General features: G+C 40.4%; 1 protein-coding gene across 1 annotated transcript in view; it reads left to right on the top strand.

Annotated features, from left to right (window-relative positions):
* The window catches only part of LOC107589133 (gamma-aminobutyric acid receptor subunit alpha-2-like), a 42294-nt gene extending 17012 nt beyond the window's left edge, over positions 1 to 25282 (top strand). The window contains exons 7-9 of the mRNA XM_016277486.1: positions 8010 to 8162; positions 16687 to 16889; positions 24077 to 25282. Coding sequence (XP_016132972.1) covers positions 8010 to 8162; positions 16687 to 16889; positions 24077 to 24382 — 662 coding nt within the window. The 3' untranslated portion in view covers positions 24383 to 25282. The remainder of the gene's footprint in view (positions 1 to 8009; positions 8163 to 16686; positions 16890 to 24076) is intronic.
* Positions 25283 to 26394: the final 1112 nt, after the last annotated feature.

The raw sequence follows: 26394 nt of genomic DNA on the forward strand, positions 1-26394 counted from the left end.
TATATATATATATATATATATATATATATATATATATATATATATATATATATATATATATATATATATACCAAACGACAGACACAGTGGGTGTGGCGTCAGGCCTCGGAGGGGCTTTTATTAACAAAATATAAACAAAGTGTCCAGGAAAAAGGGGAATCAAGTGTCCAAAATAAAACAGGGGATCTGGTGTACTCGTCGCGCTGCGGGGTTCGTGCAGGGTCAAAAAGGGGAATCAAGTGTCCAAAATAAAACAGGGGATCTGGTGTCCTCGTCGTGCTGCGGGGTTCGTGCAGGGAAGGGCAGTGGTCAGGAAGGAAGGGTCCAGGTATATATAATCTATAGGTTTAATTTATTTTTATTTTATTTTTATTTCGTGGTAATATATATATTTTTCTAATTAATTAAGTGCCCTTTCAGTCAGTAACGTTCTACGTAGCGTCAGTCGTGACTGACGAATTGGGATCTCGCCCGAGAGCCCAATCACCTTCGAGTGTTAACTAAACAAGTCAATGACAGTTGGCGTGCGTGTTTCGCCACGCGCACCCCGCCCCGCAGCGCGGTTTTTCCTAAAAGAGGAAATATCTAAAAGAGCTCCACGAGCGACGGGGGTCTTTTTAAATATGGCTTCCCGCTCATGCGTTTCTGGATGTGGTCATTTCCTGGCTTCATCTGATGGTCATGATCGCTGTGTCTCGTGCCTGGAAGAAAAGAAAAAAAGTACAGCACGCTGAAACAGCGCTCATGGATGAGTCATGTTCTCAGTGCGGGAACATGACCATCGCGATGTTGCGGTCTAGATACCTCCTCATTAAACTGGGGGGTATCCCCCTTGCCATGCCCCGCTCTAGCTCCTCCGGTTCTCGGAGGGCTACTTCGGTCATGGTCAGGGAGACCTGAGGATCACGGTGAGAGTTTCCCCGTCGAGTAAGTCTCCGCGGGCCTCTCATTCCTCGAGCATGTCGCACCACCTGGTGTTCCCGGACGAGTGTGCTGGGTCCTCGGACAGGGCGGGGTCCAGCATCTTGTGCAGAGCACAGGCGGATGACAGGATGTCGACCGCTGCATCGGAGGGCGAGCTAGGCTCTGGAGATGAGGATTCGGCTGCGCTACCTCTGTCAGGAAGAGTGGCGTTGCCCGAGTCAGATCCAGAGCTGACCACTATGCTTTCCCGGGCCGCCGAGAGTGTCGAGCTGCACTGGAGGCCTCCTCCTTCTCCCGAACGCTCGAGGCTGGATGATTGGTTCCGGGGGGCGCAGGCCGGGCGTCGGCAGCCGCCTCCGGTTCCGTTCTTCCCGGAAGTGCATGAGGAGGTTACTAAGTCTTGGAAGGCACCTTTTTCTGCTCGAAACAGACTTGGTGCCTCCTCCGTCCTCACCACCCTCAACAGGGGAGCGGCCCAAGGGTATGTGGACACCCCCCCAGTCGAGCGCGCTATTGCTATGCAGCTCTGCCCGCAAAGCGCCGCCGCCTGGAGAGGTAGTCCAGGCCTTCCGTCCGGGGCCTGTGAGTTCTCGTCCGCGCTGACGGCTAAGGCTTACAGTGTTTCTGGACAGGCCGCTTCCGCCCTGCACGCCATGGCCCTCCTGCAAGTCCACCAGTCCAAAGCATTGAAGCAGTTGCACAAGGGTGGTGCTGACCCAGGTTTGCTGCAGGAACTGCGCACGGTGATGGACCTCGCGCTTAGGGCGACGAAAGTCATGGCGCGGGCCCTGGGTCAGACGATGTCCACATTGGTGGTCCAGGAGCGCCACCTATGGCTGACCTGGCGGATATGAGGGAGACCGACAAGCATCGCTTCCTGGACTCCCCGATCTCCCAGGCCGGCCTATTCAGCGAAGCGGTGGAGGGCTCTGCCCAACAGTTCTCCGCCGCACAGAAGCAGACGGAGGCGTCTCGACACATCCTGCCCCGGCGGTCGGCTGCTGTAGCCACCCCACTGCCGGCTGCAGCCCCTCTGTCTGCTCGTCGCCGAGAGCGCCCTCCTGCGGCCTCCATCTCCGGTCCAGCTCGGCTGCAGCAGCAGCCTTCACAACGGCCGTAGCGTGGAGCAGGCCGCAGGAAAGCGGCGCAGCCCATCTCTGCCACTGCCAAGCCCGTGAAGCGCCAGGGCTCTTGGATACGGCTCTTCAGGAGATGGTGACCACACCACTCCTTCCCCTGGCGGAGAGCCGGGTGGAGGAACCTTTGTTCCTGTTTTTTTCTGTTCCGCCGCTGGCTACCCAGCCAGTGGTGCCCAAAACCTCAACAGAAGAGCGGGTTCCTTCTTCTCCGGGTTCCAAGAGGGCGAGGATGGTAGTGCGCGAGACCCAGTCTCCACATGGCCGTCCACCTCTCCCTTCACCAATGGGCAGCAGGGTTCAGTTCAAGGACGCTACGCCTCCTCACGAGCCCCCTGCCCAGCCGTGGAGCCAGGTACCAAACTCTCCCCGGTGCAGAGGATCTCTTTTCTTGGCATGGAGCCGGACTCGGTCAACCTCGCGGCACGTCTCTCAGTAGAATGTGCACAGTAGATGCTGAACTGCCTGGGGTCCTTCCAGTGCAAGACGGCGGTTCCACTGAAATAGTTTCAGAGGCTCCTGGGGCATATGGCATCCGCAGCCGCTGTCACGCCGCTCGGGTTGCTTCATATGAGACCGCTTCAGCGTTGGCTTCATGACCGGGTCCCGAGATGGGCATGGCATGGCACTTACCGGGTTTCTGTCACACCGTGCTGCCGTCAGACCATCAGCCCGTGGGCAGCTCTTGCCTTTCTTCGGACAGGGGTGTATCCAGTATCCAGGCAAGTATCCAGGCATGTTGTTGTGTCAACAGATGCCTCTGCCAAGGGCTGGGGTGCCATGTGCAATGGGAATGCAGCTGTGGGGCTCCGGCCGGGGCCCCGACTGCAGTGGCATATCAATTGCCTTGAGTTGCAAGCAGTATGGCTGACTCTGTGCCGCGTCAAATCGCTGCTACATGACAAGCATTTGCTGGTCCGTACGGACAACACTGCGACCGTTGCGTACTTCAACCACCAGGGTGGTCTACACTCCTGTCGCATGTCGCAACTCGCCCGCCATCTCCTCCTCTGGGGTCAGAAGCATCTGAGGTCGCTTCGCGCCAATCACATCCCAGGCAAGCTCAATCGTGCAGCCGACGAGCTCTCACGTCAGCCTGCCCTTCCGGGAGAATGGCGACTCCACCCCGAGACAGTCCAGCTGATTTGGAGGCACTTTGGGGACGCTCTGGTAGACCTGTTTGCCTCCCCAGAAACGTCCCATTGCCAGTTGTTTTACTCCCTGGCCGAGGGGACCCTCGGCACGGACACACTGGCGCGCAGCAGGCCTCGCTCTACGAGAGGAGTGGCATCTTCTTGGGCATTGGCGCGGGGCGCCTCGATAGCAGACATCTGTAGAGCTGCCGGCTGGGCGACGCCTAACACGTTTGCGAGATTCTATAATCTCCGTGTCCTGCCCGTGTCCTCTCGTGTACTCGCCTCAGGTAGGCAGTAACACCGGACCTGCTCGGTGTCGATCACGCTTGCTGCGCCATTCCCCTCTACGGACCGGATACGTGCGCTTTTTTGCTCCTCATTTCAGTTCCCCATGGCAAACCCTGGTGGAGTTCCTCCCGCACCCTCGGCGGTCAGGCGTGGCGGAGCGCCAGACGCCAGGCTCAGCACTCGTGTGCATGCCCAAGGTCAGCCCTTGTGCTGGGCTAGGTGCCCGTGTGTAGTGATTCCCCCTTCAGGTGATCCCACATGTGTATTCTTCCACAGTACGGCTCCCCTCATGGTAAGCCCGTGTCTTTCCCTGGCAGTCGTTCGCTGCCATCTCTGCTGCGTAGTTATCTCACCCCAGGCGGGTTGAGTCTACCGCAGGGACTTCCATATGTAATACTGCCCTGGGCCAGTCCATATGTGTAATTCCACATGATACCTCCTATGTGCAGGATGTGGCTTCCGTAGCGTCCCAACTGGGTACGCTTTCCCAGTGTTATCCAATGTACCACTGTATGGAACAGCAGTGCGGACACCTCTGCCTAGCCGCTGTCCTATCTTCCGCCCCAGCTGGTGTGGGGGGACTTGCCGGCTTCCACAGGGCACTGGAGGGGGTCAGCAATAGTGGCGTTTTCCATACGGATCCCAATTCGTCAGTCACGACTGACGTAACGTAGAACGTGACTGACTGAAAGGGAACGTTTCGATTACTTGTGTAACCCTCGTTCCCTGAAGGAGGGAACAGAGACGTTACGTCCCGTCGCCACAGTTGCTGTACCACCGCTGTACGGCCAGGGCACGTAGTCTCGGCTCCTCAGCGAAAAACTGATGTGCGTTTGCACACGCTCTCCTTTTATACCCGCGCTGCAGAGCGGGGTGCGCGTGGCAAAACACGCATGCCAACTGTCATTGGCTTGTTTAGTTAACACTCGAAGGTGATTGGGCTCTCAGGCGAGATCCCAATTCGTCAGTCACGACTGACGTAATGTCTCTATTCCCTCCTTCAGGGAACGAGGGTTACACAAGTAACCGAGACGTTTTAAATATAATACTATATCTAATATGTTAATATTTATAATCAGTTTTCATTTTAATTTTAGTTAATTTCTTTAGCAATTTTGTGATCTGCTTTCGTCATTTCTGTTTTTTATGTTTTAAACATTACTATTTAGATTTAATTTATTTTTATTTAACTTTCAGCTTTGGTTCAGTTTTAATTTAGTTTCCAGTGCTTCAGCTTAAACTTATTTCCTTTAACTGCCAAAGCAAAATTTTTCACTTTAGTTTACTTTAGTTTTTCTTCTAATATTTATATTTTACTTTAACTGAGCTTTATTTTAACAATTTTCAAGCATGCTTTTAATTGTTTTAGTTAACAATAATAACTCCAGGTTACATATGATGCTGCCAGAACTTGGCCACAATGAGGTATCCAAGAAGTTTTCTGCCTACCATTTGGACCAGTCTTCATGTCAAGAGTGAGCGTATGATGCTTTAAAATCCTGCCAAATAGGCAGCACACTATAAGTTCTGAAAGAGATCTATTTCTTTCTCCACAGTCTCTAAAAAAAACGTATCTTTTTACTCAGTAAAGACACATTCTCACACACGTACAGGCCTGAACTCTCACCTTCTTTTCTTTGTCTCTCTCTATGCACATTTACATTTCATCATGCCGTTTCTCTAGTGGACTGCTGTTAATTAAATTAAATCAGACGTGGCTCAGCCTCATCTGTGCTTATTTTCCCCACCGCGGCTCCGTGCTGAGCTAACCGGTGCTTGTGAAAGGAGGAAACGAACTCCGAGAGGGTGCTGTGTGCAATTGAACAAGAAAAGGAAGAGTGGGTTTTACAGGATTAGAGCTGGCTAAAAATCTGTCTGTGCTTCCTCTGCAGAAAGTACGAGGAGATTCCCCCTTTTGCCAAATGGCACCAGCGCGGCGTCCTCCACCAAGATGCAAAGGCGTCAGATAGATTTCTCTCTTCTGTTGCCATAGGCAACCAATGTCTTCCTCCATCTTTCGGTTATGCTTTCCCCCTCTCTCTCTTTTTTGTGTGCCGCTTGCCGGTTAAGATTCTCTTTTTCCAGGCCACGTTTCTCTTTTTGCCACGTTTCTGTGTTTCTTCGAGCGGTTGGGATAATGCTCTGTGATAATGAGGTTAAAAACCTCATGATGATGTCGAGGAGATTTTCTCTCTTTATGCCATTTTGCTTGGTAACAAACTGACCTGATCTTTTCATCCAGAGCTTCGTGAGATGAGGTGTAATTGCGGCATCCCTCAAAGAGCTTCCGGCTCATAATTACATTGATCTTTCCCTCCCCTGCTTTGTGACATCAGCTCTTTCGGAATATCCTCGGTCTATCCTCGGTCGCAATATGCGTTTCATAATCCTGCTCTTTGATGTTATATTTACATAGTGCCTCTTCTTCACCTGGTCCCATTTTGCACAATTTCCCATCAGGATCCAAAATTAGATTTTTGTCAGCTCTTTCTGATGGCGGGTGAATTCGGGAAATTCATCAGCCATAAATATTTCTTACTGATCATGAAACTGTATTTTGCATTATTCCATTAATATTGTATAGTATGGTGACCCGACAAAGGAATAATTTAGCTGTTTTTCTGTTGTGTATTTGCAGGAAATGAAACACATTTTGCAGTCAATGTATCACGATTCATCAAGACTTTGATCCTCATTTGTTTTTTAGAATTCTTCACCATTCTTGATGTAGTAAGTGTATATCAGGGTTCCTCAATAGGTGGCCCACGGGCCACATCCGGCCTGTGAGAGAAAAACGTTTGGCCCTCGCTAATTTCAAATAATGTGGCTTGAAAATTCAAACGCAGCATCAGAAAGCTACATTAACTTACATTAACTTACACTGGACGCGAGCAGTGCGGCACGACGCAACGCAATAAAATATAATAGAACTCGTAATCAGTGATGCTGTCTTGGATGCAGCGCGACGCGACAAATCCCCGACAGTAAACTGCTGACTCGTTCTATTTATAACGTACTGACACAATGTTCAAATTATTTGCAATGCTTTGTCGCGTCCAGTGTAGATACGATGTGACAGCAAAAACATGGCGAGTGTGTAAAAAAGAAAAGTGGACACGGAAAATAGATGATTCAAATGTGAATGGACCGAACAGTTTTGAGTGAGTGAGTGACTGATATCTTTGTTATGGAATACACGTTTTGGTTCGCAGTTCAGAGTTCACAGTTTTAATATACAAGTTTGCTTTAATTTATTTTCAAGATCTGAGGTAAAATAGGCTATTGTTGCTTTCACCATAAAGATAACACAAAATAATATTCAAACTCACATTAGACAGTTTTATATATATATATAGGTCAGTGGCCCTTGGATTGGTATTGTTGGCAGCATTCGGCCCTCGGCGAATACTAATTGAGGAACCCTGGTGTATATCTTTCCAAACCCCAGGTTAACAAAGGGATAGTTCACACAAAAATTAAAATTTTATGTTTATCTGCTTACCCCCAGAGCATCCAAGATGTAGGTGACTTTGTTTCTTCAGTAGAACACAAATGAAGATTTTTAACTCAAACCGTTGCAGTCTGTCAGTCATATAATGGAAGTGAATGGGAATCACGGCTTTGAGAGTCAAAAAACATACACAAACAAAACCAAATTAAACCTTGCGGCTCGTGACGATACATTGATGTGTAAAGACACAAAACAATTGGTCTGTGCAAGAAACTGAACAGTATTTAAATAGTTTTTTACCTCTGATTCACCGCAACTTTCCTGAGCGCATCCTCGACAGCTGGCACGTGATGCATCTTCTTCTTCTTCTTGCTTTACGGCGGATCGCAGACTTATAAGTGCATTATGGACCATTGACACTCTATCTACAATCTCAATTAGGAGTGTCAATGGTCCATTTGAGAGATAGGTGGCGGTAATGCACTTATCGTTGTATATATGATATAAAGACTTGATGTATTTGTTTCTTACAAACATGCAGCTTTTTGCTTCAGAAGATGATAATTGATGGATTGGAGACGTGTTAATTACCTGTGGATTACTGTAATGTTTTTTTCAGCTGTTTGGACTCTCATTCTGATGGCACCCATTCACTGCAATAGATCCACTGGTGAGCAAGTGATGTAATGCTACATTTCTCCAAATCTGTTCATAAAAAAACTAACGCATCTCATTTTGGATGATCCCAGGAGAAAATGTTCATTTTGGGTTGAATTATTCCTTTAAAATATAATCTATTTTATAGAAATATGTCTAGGTGATGGATGAATTTTCCACTGAGGTAAAAGTTGTCAGAAGTCATGTGACAGTCACTAAGCTTTATAAGAAAACCGCTTGTATGTATGACTTGAATTGCTCACATACTTACACATTATTGTTGGATTAATATTCCGATTTAAACCATGTATTATGTTGCGAACCAAAAAGTTACATGCAAGTTGGTTTTATTTACTTAAAGCCAATTTTTTTGTCTTATTTTGGACTGTTTCCCATAACTCTCTTTTGCCTTCACAGGTGAGTACACTGTGATGACGGCCCACTTCCACCTGAAGAGGAAGATCGGTTATTTTGTGATTCAGACGTACCTGCCATGCATCATGACCGTCATCCTGTCTCAGGTGTCCTTCTGGCTGAACAGAGAGTCTGTTCCAGCCCGGACTGTTTTTGGTGAGTTTAATCTCTGAGTAAATCTCGAATTTAATCATAAATGTCAGATTGATCTGAGGTTTTTAAATATTTCATACTTTGGACGCTACTTCAAAGAAGGGAAATAAAAGCCTATTTTTAAGTGTATTGTTGCTTGAAATTCAAATGTTAGGTGTTTTAATATAATACATGGACTGTAATAACCAGAAACCATCATCTTTTGAGTGTGTTTATCATGTTACATGTTGAGGTTTGAATATATTGGATGATTACAATTGAAAACTTTCCACAGAGTCACTGTTGCCAAACTGATTTTGTGACTTCTGCAGGATTTTATGATGCACTATTGGCCTCCAGCCGAACTGATGCAGAAAATCTGCATAAATTAATTTACTGTGACAGATTAATCAAAGTTACCATGGTTACCCATTAATTTCTAAGGGGGAAACTGAAGAGATGTTTTGGCTATCTGTAGAAATTAAAACATGCAGAAAAATATAATTTTACTTTCCTGGAATAAAATAATAATAAACAAAGATTTTTGTGAATCCCAGACTTTGATACCGTTTACAGGTTAAATAAGTAAAAAGTGTGGGGGAAAACACATTTTTGGTTCCCTGGAGGACCTTTCAGTAAAATGTTTTTAAAAGAACAATTTTTTTTACTATGAAGAATTTTAAAAAATCTGAAGAACCTGTCACCACTATAAAGTCTTTTTATGGAATGGAAAAGTTCCATGAATGTTAAATGTTCTTCGTGAAACCATAGATGCCAATAAAGAACCTTTATTTTTAAGAGTGTAGAATCTTTCCTTTACACAAAAGGCTATTTATAGCGGAAAAAAGGTTCTTTGGGTAATCAAAATGCTTTTTAAAATAAAAATGTCTTTTAAAAGGGTCATGAACTGCCTTTGTTTTTTTTATTTTGTACTGTTCTCTGATCTGAAACTTCATCAGATTCAAAGTTCATCAAATAATGTTTATCGTTTGGTTTCTGCGTAGACCTGCATTTGCCTCTCTCATTATTTGCACTTCTTATGCAAATTGGTTGGTGGGGCTAAACAGGCAGTGATGCAGAAGCAGGTGTTGATCTTCTTCTGCGGAGGTGGAGTTTATCCACACTATTATATCATAGAGTAGAACAGGGGTGGCAAACTCCGGTCCTGGAGAGCTCCAGTCCTGCAGAGTTCAGCTCCAACCCTAATAAAAACTCACCTGCCTGTAGCTTCCTAGTAACCCTTCAGACCTTGATTAGCTTGTTCAGGTGTGTTTGATTAGGGTTGAAGCAAAACTCTGCAGGGCTGCGGCTCTCCAGGACCGACGTTCGCCACCCCTGGAGTAGACCATTCCATAAACTGACGTTTTGGCAGATTAGCTTCAGTATAAGCTGTTTTTAGACTAACGAGAACATTTTGAGTTCGGAAACTTACAGGATGTTTTTATAGCACAATGACCTCCTATATATCAAAAGATCAAAGGAAGTTTGATTTCTCAGTTCATGACCCCTTTAAGAACTGTTCAGTAAAAGGTTCTTTGGAGATCCAAAAATGGTTCTTCTATGGCATTTTATTTACAAGAATGTACTAATGCATGGGAAAACTGTTATAAGTTTGTTTTCCCCCACATGTACATTTATCTATCAACATCTGTTTTCAGCGATCTGGCCTGCCTTTATAAACTAAAAGCTAGCCAATGATGGGGATATCTACATATAGAGTAGGATAAACAGGCTATTTATTTCTCCCAAAAGACGAAATACAAAGTATGACTTTTTGGTGGAAGAAAAACTGGAGCATGTTTTCCAATATAGCAGTACACCTGATTCTACTTCATTAATAGAGTCTCTATGACCTAAATTGGTTATTTTAGGTATTGAAAACATCTACAATGTCGCCGTGCTTCAGGATCAGTACTGACAAAAACACTATTGTAGCTGAAAAGGTGACCTTCAACCCATAGAATGTACAAGGAGCCCTGGGAGCCCCTGGCTCTAGGGTCCTCTGCCCTAGATTAGAGACTTTAGCGGGTAAGCCGGTCCTTTCTGAGCATTTCTGTGAGGATTTATGGAGCTCAGGTACAGAACAATTCGGTTACTGTGGAGATTCCCTGAGCTCTGTGTTGCTACGCAGGTAACGTTGAGAAGATGAGCCCTCCTGGCATAGGTTCAGATGTCTTTCTGCCCCTTCCGCCTGTCTCTCTCTTTTTGCCTGTGTCTTTATTCTCTGTCGTCGGTTTCTCTCTCTGTCTCTGGAGTCTTCTGGCAGTTCTTCAGCTGTCCCAGTCACTCTTTCTGTCTCTTATCTTTCTCGCACTATCCGTCTATTATACGAGCCTTTTAAACAACCTGCCATCAGGCAAATGTGTGCAGAGTTAGTGCTCCCAAAAGAGATCTTGCCTTGCCAAATAATAACCCTGAAAAGTCAGTGTATTAATTGTAGAGCATCAGATGAATTTGTAAAAAGCTCTATGACATTTTTACCATGTCGTAGATTGCTTATTAGCGTTTTATGAGGTGTTGAGATATTAAAGTTGAAATAGGGAGAATATCATTCAAATGGAGCTCAGATAAGCATGAAGGCAGTCGAGAGCTACATAATTGAAAACTTGCTCAAGGCTAAATAGCACTAGAGCGTTATCTAATGCATACTTTATTATGACGCTTGTATGTACATGGCGTGGCCATGTGTTTTTTTAGTTTGTTGCATTAGTAAAGTATTAAAGGATTAGTCCAGCAGAAAATGAAAGGTCTGTTGATTTGCTCATCATGCAAACCAATATGAGTTTCCTTTACAAAAGCAGTTATATAGCTGGAATGCCCAGAGTGCTTTTCATAATGGGGACTGGGGCTTTCGAGCTCCGAAAATAACAAAAAAGCACTGTAAAATCAGTCTGTATGACTCATGCATTCTCTAGTCCTCTGATATGATGCAATAGCTTCGTGAAAGGAGCACACCAAAATTACGAAGCCGTTTGCGGAAAATCTTGCCATCAGCGACAACTCTCAAATCTTCAAACACGTTCATTTCAAACATGGTGTCTAAAAAACACATTGCACCAGGTTTGACGACACTGACTACGTTTACATGGACATCAGTAATCTAATTATTTACCTTATTCTGAATAAGACAATATTACGATTAAGGTGTTTACATGAGCTGCTTTTAGAATATTCCTTTCATGTTCCCATTTTACATGTTATAGTACATATATCGATTAATGGCACACGTCATTACGTCACCACGCGACGCCATCCGACGTCCCCTCCAGAATTTCACGTATAAACATATGGTTCGTCTTCGTTATGATGCCGTATACAGTTTTGGGTGTTTCATTTTTAATTTACTGAAAGCTTCAAGTGCAGTTAATTATTTGTCATGCTATACATGCAAACAGACGACGGCGTTGTTGAAGCCATTCTTTTGTTTGCCGTCATATGGTTGACCACAGCCGTGTGTGTATCCTGTCGCAAAATGCGGCGAAAAAGTCCTACACGACGGTAATAATGTGATTAAGGTGTGTACATGTCTATACTGCACTTCGATAATGTGACTAAAATATGAATGCTCCACATGTCTTAATTCGATTTCTGTTTACTTCGAATATGACTTTAGCCGGATGAATGTAATTAAAAATCTCTGTTTACATGGTAGATTCTTAATCAGTCTATTGTCTTAATCGTATTAAAATCGGAGTATTGTTGTTCATGTAAACGTACTGAGTGATGCCAAATGCCTTGGTTTTTCATGTCGTGATTGATCGCATCGCATAAAGCTGCCATATGACTTTAGAAGATGTGAGTCATGTGGACTAATTCAGGAGTAATTTTTTGCTCATTTTGGAGATTGACAGCACGTTTATACGCATTTACTTTTGTTGAATGGAAATAAGCAGCCATTCTGCCTAACATCACGGCGTTGTTGAAGCCATTCTTTTGTTTGCCGTCATATGGTTGACCACAGCCGTGTGTGTATCCTGTCGCAAAATGCGGCGAAAAGTCCTACACGACGGTAATAATGTGATTAAGGTGTGTACATGTCTATACTGCACTTCAATAATGAGACTAAAATAGGAATACTCCACCTGTCTTAATTTGATTAGTGTTTACTTCGATTATGACTTTAGCTGGATTAAGGTAATCAAAAATCTGTTTACATGGTAGATTCTTAATCAGTCTATTGTCTTAATCGTATTAAAATCGGAGTATTGTTGTTCATGTAAACGTACTGAGTGATGCCAAATGCCTTGGTTTTTCATGTCGTGATTGATCGCATCGCATAAAGCTGCCATATGACTTTAGAAGATGTGAGTCATGTGGACTAATTCAGGAGTAATTTTTTGCTCATTTTGGAGATTGACAGCACGTTTATACGCATTTACTTTTGTTGAATGGAAATAAGCAGCCATTCTGCCTAACATCATCTTTTGTGCTTCACAGAAGAAAGAAAGTCATACGGGTTTGGAGAGGGTGTGCCTCACACGTCTTAAAAAGTGAAGCTGCGGGCTCTTTGATTGCCCCCTGGTTGCTGGCTGCAGTATAGGTCATAAGCCCTGCCCTCTCCATGTAAACGAATGGGACTTGAATCAAAATTAAAAAATTACACTTCCAATATAATTTTCTGAAAGATGGTTTTGGTCATTTAAGGTAGTTATCATCACGCCGATATATATTCAATTGTTCGTTTTTGTGATAAGTTTGATTTTAGCTAGTAATTTGATGTTATAAAAACGGGGCGTGTTATGGTTGATTGGGTCTGCGGGAGTTTTGATACCGCGGCTCCACCTCACGACACTACTGCGCAGACTCTGGCTCCAAACAAATTTCTACCGCGCAGACTTGGGCTCCAAATTACGTCATTTACTCAAGATAGCAGCGGCCATACTGAGATGCTTTGACTTCACTTTTATATAGCGGAAGGAATAGGAGATGCGTCGTCCATCTTTTTTTACAGTCTATGATTTGGAGTGACATAATGAGAGAAGAATGTGATAATGTGATAATGAGAGAAGAAAGTTCATTTTTGTGTGAAATGTGGCAAATGCTTTAAGGAAATGAAAGCATTGTTAAAAAGAATAGTTTACCTAGAAAGGAAAATCTGCTCACCATCAAGCCATGCAAGATGTAAATGAATTTGTTTCTTCATCAGAACAGATTTCATCACTTGCTCATCAATGGATCCTCTGCAGTGAATGGGTGCCGTCTAAATGAGAGTCCAAACAGCTGATAAAAACATCACAATAATCCACAAGTAATCCACACCACTCCAGTCCATCAATTAACGTCTTGTGAAGTGAAAAGCTGCATGTTTGTAATAAACAAATCCATCATTAAGAGGTTTTTAACTTCAAATCATTGCTTCTATCTATAATATTGTGTTGTCTGATGACGAAACAAACTGATTTACATTTGGATGGCCTGAGGGTGAGTAAATGTTCATTTTTAAGTAAACTGTTTCATTAACTTTCCGGTGAAGAAGAAAGCAGCGGGTCTCGCCATGTATTATGGTATGTTTTTTTTTTGTTTGTTTTTTTTACAGGTTCAGCTGGGTTTATTTATTGCTCGGTCAATAATGATACTTGATGGAAACTGAAAAATAATTACACAGAAATCAGCCAGTCTGCTGGTCACCATGCCATTTTATAACCTAAATTAAGGATGATGGATTTTTCAGATGGTATTTTGCTTTTTTTTTAAAGTGCCAACAGAGGCATTTGAAGTCGTTTCAGACAGTTTGGAATGTGTTCCTTTCATCTCCCTGAAGTGCTGAAGTGTGTTCATTACATTTCTCTCCATACCAAAACTGATACTTCTCCATCCTGCAGTCTAGAGTCTGACAGCGTCTCTACGAATGAAATGATTAAAGATTTCAACTCTTCAGCAAGCAAATCACCTGCTACCCAAGTAATCAGGGTTCCTGCGCAGTCTTCACTGCTCCCAGTACACCTGTATAATAGACTCCATATTCAATCACAGTATAATCCACTATATCCATTTATTTTATTTATTTATTTATTTCACTACAATTAATGACAGATGTGATTTAATATAAAAATATTCAGATTAATTTACAGCAAGTGTTTTTTCACTGTCAAATGTTACTATTATTACAGTCACATAACTGTTGCAATTTAAACTAGCACACTTGATTATTATTTATTTCCTAGATTTAGTGATTAATGACTGTTGTGAGGTTTAATATGAAACAATTATTTGGCTAATGTGTGTCTTTTTACTGTAAACATTTTATTATTTAAATATTATTTTATTTTAATTTAAATTATATTCATAGGTGTTTTTATTTATTTATTTAAAACCTACATTTTATTGATGAATGACTGTTGTAATGTTTAATATAAAAATATTGGGTTAATTGACCAATTAGTTGTGAATTAGTATGTGTCTTTTTACTTTCAAATTGAATTTTGAATATTGTTTTAATAACATTATAATCACATACATGGTGCACTTTACTTGCCTATTAACCATTTACTTTAGCCATATTTTAAGAAGTGGGGCTAATGAGATGGTTCACAATGACTGATGGGTAAATTTCTCTCCACTTTCTGTGTAAATGTGTTCTCTATGATATTTGCAGATTGAGCTAATGCACTTCCTACGATTTGTAATCACATTTAAGATGCTGAAATGTATCCGCTGTGTGAGATTATATTGATCTCTTTCACTGCAGCATTTTTTTCAAGTTCTGACTGATGCATTGACTGCTTTGTCATTGGATGGATATCTGCAATATGGCTGAAGGTGTCTGACAGTAAGAGGAAGGGGATCCATCCTACACTCCCTATCTGCTCTTCTCTGGTTGTCAGCCCATTTCAAACTGCTGTCATGCTCGTCCCACCTGAGATTGAATACTGGAGAGTTTGACGGCGATGGAAATTAATTGGAGGCATTTGTTTACGTGCATGGTCGCGATCGGAGTCCCCAAGCTTGCCGTCTGTCAGGCCGATCTGTCATTGCAGACCTGGATCAGGCAGGAGTCAGGAACACACAGGTTCCTCTCCAGAATCCCTTTACGATGCCACTGAGTCTCAGCTGAGAGCGTGAAAATGCTGGACGATTCTCATTAAGGTTATTGTCTCCCCGGTCCCATGACTGAACAAGGCTGTCATCTTCTTGTATTATTCCCCTCAAAAACAGAATTTTTCAAGCCCTTCCTGGTAATTCACAAGCCACTTTCTAAAAATACTTTCATTTCAGTAAACACAGCACAGATCTTAGAAAGGGACAGAAATGGAAAAGAATGAGAGCAATTCAAGCATTTAAGAGGCCAAAGGGTTGTCATGTTTTTGGATGATTAGAAACCCCAAGACTGGCAAAAATGTGGTGCACTGAAGATATAACAGCAGGGTCCTTACAGACTCAAGCTTAAGAGATGTTTAGTCTTTCAAAGTCATTGAAGGTGATTTTGTGATGCTAATACACTTTCTCCTGCAGCACAGAGGGAGATGTGTTGCTCCAACACTATCTCATGACCAATTTGTACGTATTTTATGAGGTGACTAATTCATACAAATTTTTTGTACAATTTCTGTGACGGGTAGGTTTAGGGGTGGTCTTTCATACGAATTCCTATGAATTTGCCACCTCGTAAAATACGTACGGCTTTTCAGAAATTGTATGAATTTGTATGAATCAGGTCATACGAGTTTGTACGAATTAGCCACCCTGTAAAATATGTACGAATTGCCATGAGATTGGGTTGTTGTGCATAGTTAATTAATTTAATTAGTTTGTTTTATTTATTGTTTTATTTATTTATTGTTTATCTGTATTTTCCAACCAATAGCAGAGGTAGGGTGTTTTTGGGAACAGTTTTGACCCGTTCTGAAAAATTCAACAAGTTTGATTTGGGGGTGGGGGTATTTATTTATTTATTTATTTAATCATTCATTCATTCATTCATTCATTCATTTTTTTAGTAATTCAATCAACAGTTTTGACTAGTTTGAAAAAGTCTGAAAAATTCATTCATTCATTCATCCGTTCATTGTTTTACTTATTGTTTTACATATTTATCAATTTCTCTATCATTTTATTCATTTTTTGTTGTTGTTGTTATTGTTTTATTCATTTATTTACTGTTTTATTTATTTGTTTGCATTTTACAACCAATGGCAGATGTAGAATGTTTTTGGGAACAGTTTTGACTGTTTAAAAAATCCACAAGTTGGAAAAAAAAAATGTATTTATGTATTTATTTATTTACTTTCTTTTACTTCTTCATTCATTCAGTTGTTTAATGATGTTTTACTCTTTATAACTCTTTTTACTACACATTTGTTTTGATGTGTGTGTGATTGACAAAACCATGTTTTACACACCTGTCTCTGCAAACGTTTGCCAAACAGGTTTTAGTTTTTCATGCAATGGTGGAATTAAGTGCTGTTGCATTCATGTGATGCAAGATTTCTACAAAGTTTAAGTTGAAATTCCAACTTCAAGTAATTCAGACATTCTGAGTTGAATAGAGCTCTGCATTAGTATATCATGGTAATTTGCATTGTGTTGTCATTGTTTGTATTCCTCTCAGGTGTGACCACTGTACTGACTATGACCACTTTGAGTATCAGCGCCCGTAACTCCCTACCAAAAGTCGCCTATGCCACAGCCATGGACTGGTTCATTGCAGTGTGTTACGCCTTTGTCTTCTCCGCCCTGATTGAGTTTGCCACAGTCAACTACTTCACCAAGCGCGGCTGGGCTTGGGATGGCAAGAGCGTGGTCAATGACAAGGTAATTATCATTAATCATCTACCAGCATGCTTTGTGTTGTTCAGATGGGGTGGCGTATGGATCAGATGGATTGACATGGTGACAGTGCGGTAAATTTTGAGTGATGTGACATCTCAGAAAAAATGAAGTGACTGATGGGAATTTAAGAGCACTTCAGGTTGATGTGAATTTGGCTTGTCTAGTAGAACACCTGAATACCTAATTTGTTTGTCTCCTGGACAGCAACGTAATTATCCCTATGAAGCCTACAATATCTATTACATGCCTTCTGTCGTCTTCTTGATATTGATAGTTTACTTTTTTTAGAAAGTAAAAGACCTTTAAGTATAATTATAAATACACCCACTTTCAGGTTGTGGTTCATGTGTCTTTTTGCTGTGAAATCTTGACAGATTTTTGTTAAGTAAACATAACAATACATTTTATATTGTTAGTAATATTTCAAGATGAACACTTATTGGACTGAAGCAACTTAGGTGTACTTGATTATCCAGACATCATTCTTTAGAAGAATCATTTTCAAATGTGATTAACAAATATGATCATCAGGCGTTTGAGGAATGTTTATTTTTTATCTTTCAATCATTATTGTATTCAATTGCATTATATGTTTTGTCATATTATTGGGAGATATAGAGTGACAACTGATGTTTATATCATTTTATTTAACTAGTCTGTGATACTGTTATAAGGATCTCAATGATTTATATTACAAGCTATTAGAATTTCATCTTACTATTTGGCCAAATACAAATTGCATATTTTTGCTCAGTTTGGGCCTCTGTTTTTTCCTCATATGAGCTCCATATTCTCATATATCATACTACATATAAGTCATAAATGACTGATGTATCAAATATAATACTCCACACTTTTTTAAAGATTTTCTCAAAAGATTCAAAAATGGTATAAATTTAAAAAATAAGGTTTTTGTTTTCTTCTGACAATTATTTAATATATGTCAGGCTTTACAGGGTTAAACAGAGACTTTTACTGAATTGCATGGTTCTCAGATATTTCTCCTGAAAAACAGGCTATTACAGGGCTAAACAGGCCCTTCTTGTCAAATTCATCTTTTTGACAATCGTTTATTTTACGAGAAATATAAGAGACAAAGTTGATACCTAAATAAATGCTTATGCATATCATAAATTACTTTCTTTTTTCATTTTATGTTTTATTGCATTTCCAATATGTTCCTCCATCTGTTTAGGGCACCTTAGAAAAAATTGTGGGTGTCTCATTACGGTTTGCCTTTTTTTAAATAGATAGGGGTTGATTTTATATGCTGAACAACAGCTATAAGAAACTTCACTGATATCCTGACTGTAAAGCCATGCTGATAGAATCGTGCACCGTTTATGATACATGCGGCTCTTTGTACTTCTGCTGCAGGTCAGGATGAAATAACCACAGATTAGTCCATTATGATCTTATCATTGAGCCCTGCAGACCTCACTCATATCCTACTCATTTGAGCCAGGAGAAACTACAGAGGCTTCAGATTACACTGAGGGTTCATCTAAATATTAATTAGTACAGATTCATTAGTGATTATTCATGCAGACATTCTGGACTGGTTGATTACAGAAGAAAATGTCATTTTTATGATTTATAAAGAAAATGTATGTGGTGATTGCCTATGCAATTGCCTGTGGTTGCTCACATGTTCTAGGTTTTGTTATAGGTTGTTAATGAGTTTTAGGTGTTTCTAAGGCATTGCTGTGTGGTTGATAATGTGTTCTAGGTGTTGCTATGGGGGTTCTAATGAGTTCTAGGTGTTGCTAGGTCGTTGCTATGTGGTTTCTAACATGTTGTATGTGTTGCTATGGGATTGCCAATGAATTCTAAGTGTTGCTATGGGTGTTCTAACGAGTTTTATGTGTTGTTAAGGCATTGCAGTTTGGTTACTAATATTTTTAGGTGTTGCTATGGGTTGTGTCAAGTTCTAGGCATGGCTATGTGGTTTCTAACATGTTCTAGGTGTTGATATGGGGTTGTTAACATGTTCTAGGTGTTCCTAAGAGTTGCTAATGAGTTCAAGGTGTTGCTATGGGGGTTCTATGTGTTGCTAAAGGAGAGCTAATTAGTTTTAGGTGTTACTATGGGGTTGTTAACATGTTCTATCTGTTGCTATGGGTTTGCTCATTAGTTCAGGTGTTACAATGGATTTATTAACATGTTCTAGGTGTTGCTATGGGGGTTCTAACAACTTCTAGGTGTTGCTAGGGCATTGCAGTGTGGTTGCTAATTTGTTTCAGGTGTTGCTATGGGTTGTAACAAGTTCTAGGCATTGCTAGGGCGTTACGATGTGGTTTCTAACATGTTCTATGTGTTGCTATGGGGTTGCTAATGAGTTCTAGGTGTTACAATTTGGTTGTTAACATGTTCTGTGTGTTGCTATTGGGGTTACTAATGAGTTATTTGCATTACTTTGGGGTTGTTAACATGTTCTATGTGTTACTAACATGTTCTAGATGTTGCTAGGGTGTTCTATGGTGGTTACTAGATGGTTGCTTACTGCTGAGGTCAAAAATATCTATGATTTCATGGTCTAGATGTGGTTCATGGTGCAGATATGGTGTGAAATGTCATGTTTGAAATTATAATTTATGCATTTAGCAGAATTGATTGTGAACAATTTGTGTGTTTGTGTTCTTTGTGTGAACAGAAATTAATGTTCAAAATATCAACTGTATGGGAAAAGTTATGCTCCAAAGTTTAATAGTTAAGCTTAAAGATTTTTTTAACTAATGTATAAACCAGTAATGAGAGAAAGATGATCCAAGACCAGCATTGGACATTTATTTGCATACAAGATTTATGACAAGATATATAAAATTAAGCCCAAGCAAAACTGCATCATGTGCTATTTTCCAGTCAAATGATTTTAATGACTATTGAGATTTTAGTGCTCTGCAAAGAATTATTGTAATCCAATGAGGTCAACCCTGAAATTTACTGTCACCCTGTTTTTCTGACAGACTTATTTTCCGATCTGTCATCACATCCACAGAATCAAATCTGGAGTCTTATTCTAGTTATCTGGGATTGATTAATATTGGTTTCATATGGTCTCTTCCTTCCCCTAGTCAGACTCTATAGCACAAGATCATTGCTTATTCATGAGCCTTCAAATCTCCTCAAATCACATTCTTCCCACTAAAGGTCAGTCAGCCAATCAGAAATGACAGCCTGTAGAATTGGCATGTTTATGCAGATTTTGGCACTCTCTTCCTCCGTCACAGTCACAGAGCGTAGATGTTAATTTCTTGGTTTCTTGGTCCAAGTTTTTGGTGTCTGATGCAACTAAAATAGATTTCATCTATCTAATAGATTTGGTGCCACTATACAGTGAAAATTGTATAAACTTTTAAGATAGTCATGTTTTCACTCCAAAATGTTTAATTAAAAGAAAATGAAGCTCTATACTCATTGCAATGCAAACAAATCTTGTTCCCATTACTGTAATCCCAAAAGATATCACAGTACAAAAATATCTTAAATAGCCGAACATATGCTTAATGCATGTATGCGTGTATTTACTTATGTATTTATATATAAATATTAAACAAAACCTTTTTTCCATTTGATTTTTGGCTTATTTTCTTGATAGATTTTGTGAGATTAATTTCCGAGAGGCACAGAAAACACACTTCACATATACACAGTGACTGACTTATTTACTCAGAATCTGCCACATACATTTCTAAAACAACATAAAAATAAATTATTTAAGCATGAAATGGGCTCTGTGGGATTTTAAAGTGTCATTCCATTTGTTTCACTGAAAGCTGTTTGACAATATGCTCACGTTGTCAGTGTTCATTTTAACATGCACAGCTAAGCAAGATATGGTTAAGAGTGTATTGCACTCTAATCTGAATCTCAGCCCAACCAGACCAGGAGATCTTCACTGATTTCATCCAAGGTATCCAAGTGACGTCTATGGAGCAGCAAGCTGTCAGACTCATTTGCAGTGATCATACATTGTTTAAGTACAGAATTTCAGTGGAGTTTGAGCTGACCGTGTATATCAAACGTCCCTCTCTTAGTAACCATCCTGCGTTTAGACTGATGCATTACTAGTTCCTGTCAGTCTCTTTAATTACCAAATGCACTTCCAGCAGCGCATTCATCAGAGCGTCAGGGAGAGGTGGTGCTCTTGGGATGAGGGGGGAGGTGGAGGTCTGTCTGTGGCGTTTTGAAGCACCGGGAATGAGAGCAGGGCCTGCAGGCATGTGCCGATAACCCAGCTGGAGAAACATACTGAACGCTCAGCGCATTCGCCATCAAATCACCTGCACAAGTCAGTTTTGCTCTACTGCTGTGTCATCTTGTATCACTCGGGGCAGGACTTCTTACTTTAAAGTCAACATGAAATAGCATTTACAAACAATTTTAACTTCATGATGTGACTTGTTTCCATGTGAAACAGGATGCTTGTGGGGAAAAAAGTGTATTTCTGTCATGACAATTCTTTGAGTGTTTACCATGGTAATATACATGGCAATGTTAATGTGTTTGGTCTTGGCAGAATAGATCTGCTACACTGCTGCTGTGACAGAGCAAGTACCGAGACTTGCTACTGCCAATACAACCATAGACATGCTGCTGTGAGCATATAAGAAATACTGCTGTTGCACACTTAACATATGTGAAATAACCTCCATATATAACATACATGAAATTGCCCTCTAGCAGATCTGTACAGGTGGAGCTGGAGAAGGTGGAGGGTTTCTGGTGCGCTGTAACTGGCACAACAAGCACTAGCCAAGTATTTGAATATTGAACAGGTGCTCATTGGCTGCTGATAAAAAAAGAAACCAATCAGCCGCACCATGTGAATAATGATATCATTATGTCAGATTGAGTTAGAACCTATAGCCTGCACCATCTAGTGTTTCATGACAGAAATTTAAAGATATGTATGTATGTATGTATATGTATATATATACATATTGTTCTTGTTCTAGCCGGGTCTATGTTTTTTTTATTATTCACTGAGCTAATCGTAGAGTACGTTAGTTAATATAAGAAGAAACATCTAGCTTTGCGGCCTCTCTCTCTCTCATTTGGATGCACGTCTTGCCACAGTGTTTCTCTCTTATGACCTCATTATTTTTCACTAATAACCTAACTGAAGCAGCACATGCCCTTGATATGAATTCTAAAAGTGACATATGTTTAACTGTTAACTCGAGCTTTGAATCCGTGGCGAAAGGAAGTAGTTCCGCACAAAAGAGGGTTTTATTAGGCACTCCATTGTTTCTTGTTTAATTACACACGTTCCGTCAAACTGTTGTATAAACGCAATATCACTATATGTATGTATGTATGTATATGTATATATATACATATTGTTCTTGTTCTAGCCGGGTCTATGTTTTTTTTATTATTCACTGAGCTAATCGTAGAGTACGTTAGTTAATATAAGAAGAAACATCTAGCTTTGCGGCCTCTCTCTCTCTCATTTGGATGCACGTCTTGCCACATTGTTTCTCTCTTATGACCTCATTATTTTTCACTAATAACCTAACTGAAGCAGCACATGCCCTTGATATGAATTCTAAAAGTGACATATGTTTAACTGTTAACTCGAGCTTTGAATCCGTGGCGAAAGGAAGTAGTTCCGCACAAAAGAGGGTTTTATTAGGCACTCCATTGTTTCTTGTTTAATTACACACGTTCCGTCAAACTGTTGTATAAACGCAATATCACTGTCGTACTCGAGCGATACCGGCTCTATATCAGCGGCTGTGAGTTGCTCCAGCACTCGGCCTACGGCCTCGTGCCTCTGGCCTAATCACAGCCATGCTGATATAGAGCCGGTATCGCTGATATAGAGTGATATTGCTCATATATAATAATTTTAACCTATATTACCCAGGCTTATCTGTGTAAATTGCATGTGTCTCTTTTTGTGTGGGTGTGTATGCACACGTTAATGGAGTGAGAAAGTTGTTATTAATGATTGTTTGTTGTGTGTGGGATCTTGTTATTTTCTGTGTGTGAGTGGCGCCAGCACAGCTGAATTTTCCCGCTGCTGTTATGACAAGAACTTATTGAATCATGAATCTTCCTCCCGTTCTTCATCATGAGTCTGCTCATCCTCGACACCTCCAGTTGTCCCATCAACTCCTCTTCATAGTACCGCTCGTTTTGCAACTTGTGTGGTTTTCTCTGGCAAGCGGATGATGTATAACACACATAGACTGCATTCCCACAGTGTTTGGGATTGACACCCGTATTTGAGGCTGGGATTGTCCTGTTTAGATTGAAATCTGTCAGTGTGAATGGCAGCCAATCCTATTCTTTCAATCACTTAGCCATACAGGCTATTAGAGAATGTTAACCAAGAGCATACAGTACATAGATATTAACCATTGTTTTAGCAAACTCACATTTAATATAGTTTTATTCTGGTGTGTAACACCCACTTTTCACATACTACCTGTCTACCAGTCACATACTGTCTGTTTACAGAAGTAAAATTGGCTGCAAATAGCCATTTAAATTGACTTCTATAAATCTTGTTTAATTGCAGAATATCTGTATTTTATTTCTGCTTTGTCACGCTTAAAGAAAACCATTTTAATGGTTTTAGTTTTAATATTTATTCGTAATATTTATACGTTTAACATTTATATGTTTAATATGTTGTTTTTTGTGGTTCTACATCATTTGCAATTCGGCAAGGGATGAGTAGGTCATTGCTTCATTAAACATGAATAGATTTAATGGTTTTCATGGTTTAATCCAGGTTTGTAGTTTCTGAAAAATGTAGTAAAAATTAGTTTTTGCTTAAAACAAGAAAAATATCTGCCAATGGGGTACCCAATCAATCAATAAACTTAAAAAAAGATTTTTCTTATCCCTTTGGTATAGATGTTTTAAGCAGAAAACAATACTTACTGTACTATCTTAAGTTTTTGTATTTCTCAAGCAAATATATCTTGATTTAAGAATGTTTAGATATTTGTACTGGAGAACCACACAAAAATAATAAGTAAAAACTAATTTTTATTGCAGCTGTTAACTTCACAACTTCCTCAACAATTTGGTTATAAAATATCTTTATATATTTTCATATCCAAACTGTGTCAACAGAATTGCATTAAGCACTCCAAATAGGACTGACAAGTGAATTTCTTATTAAAAGTGACAAACTCTTACTTTCCCTACAGAAAAAGGAGAAAGCTTCAGTCATCAAGAAGAACAACGCCTACGCCGTCGCCGTGGCGAACTATGCCCCCAACATCACCAAGGACACCGTTCTCCCCACCATCGCCAAGGGAAGCATAGCCGAACAGGGAAAGACCAAAGCCGACGGGAAACCGGCCGAGGCAAAGAAAACCTTCAACAGCGTGAGTAAAATTGACCGCATATCCCGCATCATGTTCCCGGTTCTCTTCGGGACATTCAACCTGGTTTACTGGGCGACGTATTTGAACAGAGAACCCGTGATAAAAGACATGATGCCCTCCTATTAGACGGTGTCCAGGGTTGTGACGGATTCCACTAAGCAGGACTAAAGACTAGGCCAAAACCACCCAGGGACTGAATATAATCACGCTCCGACGCTCTTTCCCATCTGCTCCACACAGACATGTCGTGGATTGTTGCAAGATGCCTTTCTATCTCTCTCTATCTCTCGTCACTCTTTTCTACAGCTTTTTCAGCAATGCTTTTGAAATGACATTTGCCTTTGTACATATGTACGTAGTGAAAATGAAAATGACGTGTTATGTTTGTGTTTCGCTCTGTGAGAATCTGACTTTGGACCTCTATCTGTGATATAGACTAGCAAATTATAGTGATTTATTTATTTATTTGATGTAAAAGTTAAACCTTTTTGTGATGGTGCTTGTTTTTGAGTAGCCTATAAATATTTTTTTTTATAAGACCAAGCTCTTGTGCTTATGGTCTGATATTTTGTGCTGGGCCCATACACAAAAAAAAACATATGAAATCAACTGTTTACACACATTGCTGTATCTGTACCCTCTGTGATTTTATTTTCTTCTATTGAACCAGGAATGTTCCTTTAACAGCATTTTGGAAGATTTGTTTACTGTCAGTTTTTGACTACATCCCTTTATAAAGGTCTCTAATGCAGCAGCATGTATCAGGGTTGTTTAGAAAGCTCATTCAACCTGAACTTTGAAGTCAAGAAGAAACCGCAATTGCATGCCATATTACTTCCATAATGTGCCCTATTTTTGAATAAAATTACACAACAACAACAACAAAAGGCAAGCTGGGGTTTGATTTTACCCATTGGGGATTTACAGTATTCCATTTCATTTAAAAACAAGCCAACAAGGCTAGAGCTGAAAGCTAATTGTTGTATTTTGATGAAAGATTAGGAATACATTTTATTTAGTCTTAAAAGAAACAGCTCACCCAAAAATGAAATTTGCTGAAAATTTGCTCTAAAATTTTAGGCCATCCAAGATGTACGAGTTTGTGTCTTTATCAGAACATATTTGGAGAAATTTAACATTAGATCACTTGCTCACCAATGGATCCTCTGCAGTGAATGGGTGCCGTCAGAATGAGAGTCCAAATAGCTGATAAAAACATCACAATAATCCACAAGTAACTTTTGGACTGTTTTTGTTTTTGCAGACTGAAGATAAGACAAATTTTCACTTGATAAAGTAGTGTTATCATAATGATTTGATTTGTTTATTACAAACATTCGGTGTATGGATTATTATTGTAATGTTTTTACCAGCTATTTGGACTCTCATTCTGACGGTACCCATTCACTGCAAAGGATCCAGTGGTGAGCAAGTGCTCCAAGTCTGTTCCGATGAAGAAACACACTCATCAATATCTTGGATGACCTGAGGTTGAAAATATTTTAGGGAAATGTTCATTTTTGGGTGAAATCTTACTTTAAGAATTAGTCACAAGAAAGTAAAATGGGTCCATATAACTTTAAGCGTGACTAGACTTGGTGCTTCATGATTGTACATAAATGCACTATTTCCTAGGCATAGTTTTTGTTCATTATTCTTACATTGCATATTAATGAATCCACTATAAATACAGCAAGTTGAGCTTTCCTCACATCCTTCCATCAAAGATGAAGTGCATAATTTTTTATGTTGAAATACTTTCTCCTTGTCCAGGTTTAATGTGAAAACACTATTATAAGACATCTGCATGTTGCCTTCTTAAAGAGTGAAAACACTGTGGCTTTGTGGCACTTTAAGAACTTTAAGCAGCCTGATATGGGTGGAGCTATTTGTTTTTCAACCAATGGCAGACAGGGAGTTTTTTGGAAACAATCTGTTTGGTGCCGTTAATGATGCAGAAATGACACACTTCATCTTCATGCCAGAGCTAAGGAAATTAGTGAGCATGTTAAAAAATTATAATCATGATGTTTTCATGTTCAGTAGTTTCCTCATTTTGCCACTGTGCTTTCCTGTAATTGAATTCTTGCAGACAATTATTTTTTTGGACCAAAAGACCGAAGTGCTTCAGCTACTGC

The sequence above is a fragment of the Sinocyclocheilus grahami genome, unplaced genomic scaffold (genome assembly GCF_001515645.1).
Source record: "Sinocyclocheilus grahami isolate Dianchi unplaced genomic scaffold, SAMN03320097.WGS_v1.1 scaffold112.1, whole genome shotgun sequence".
NCBI lineage: Eukaryota > Metazoa > Chordata > Actinopteri > Cypriniformes > Cyprinidae > Sinocyclocheilus > Sinocyclocheilus grahami.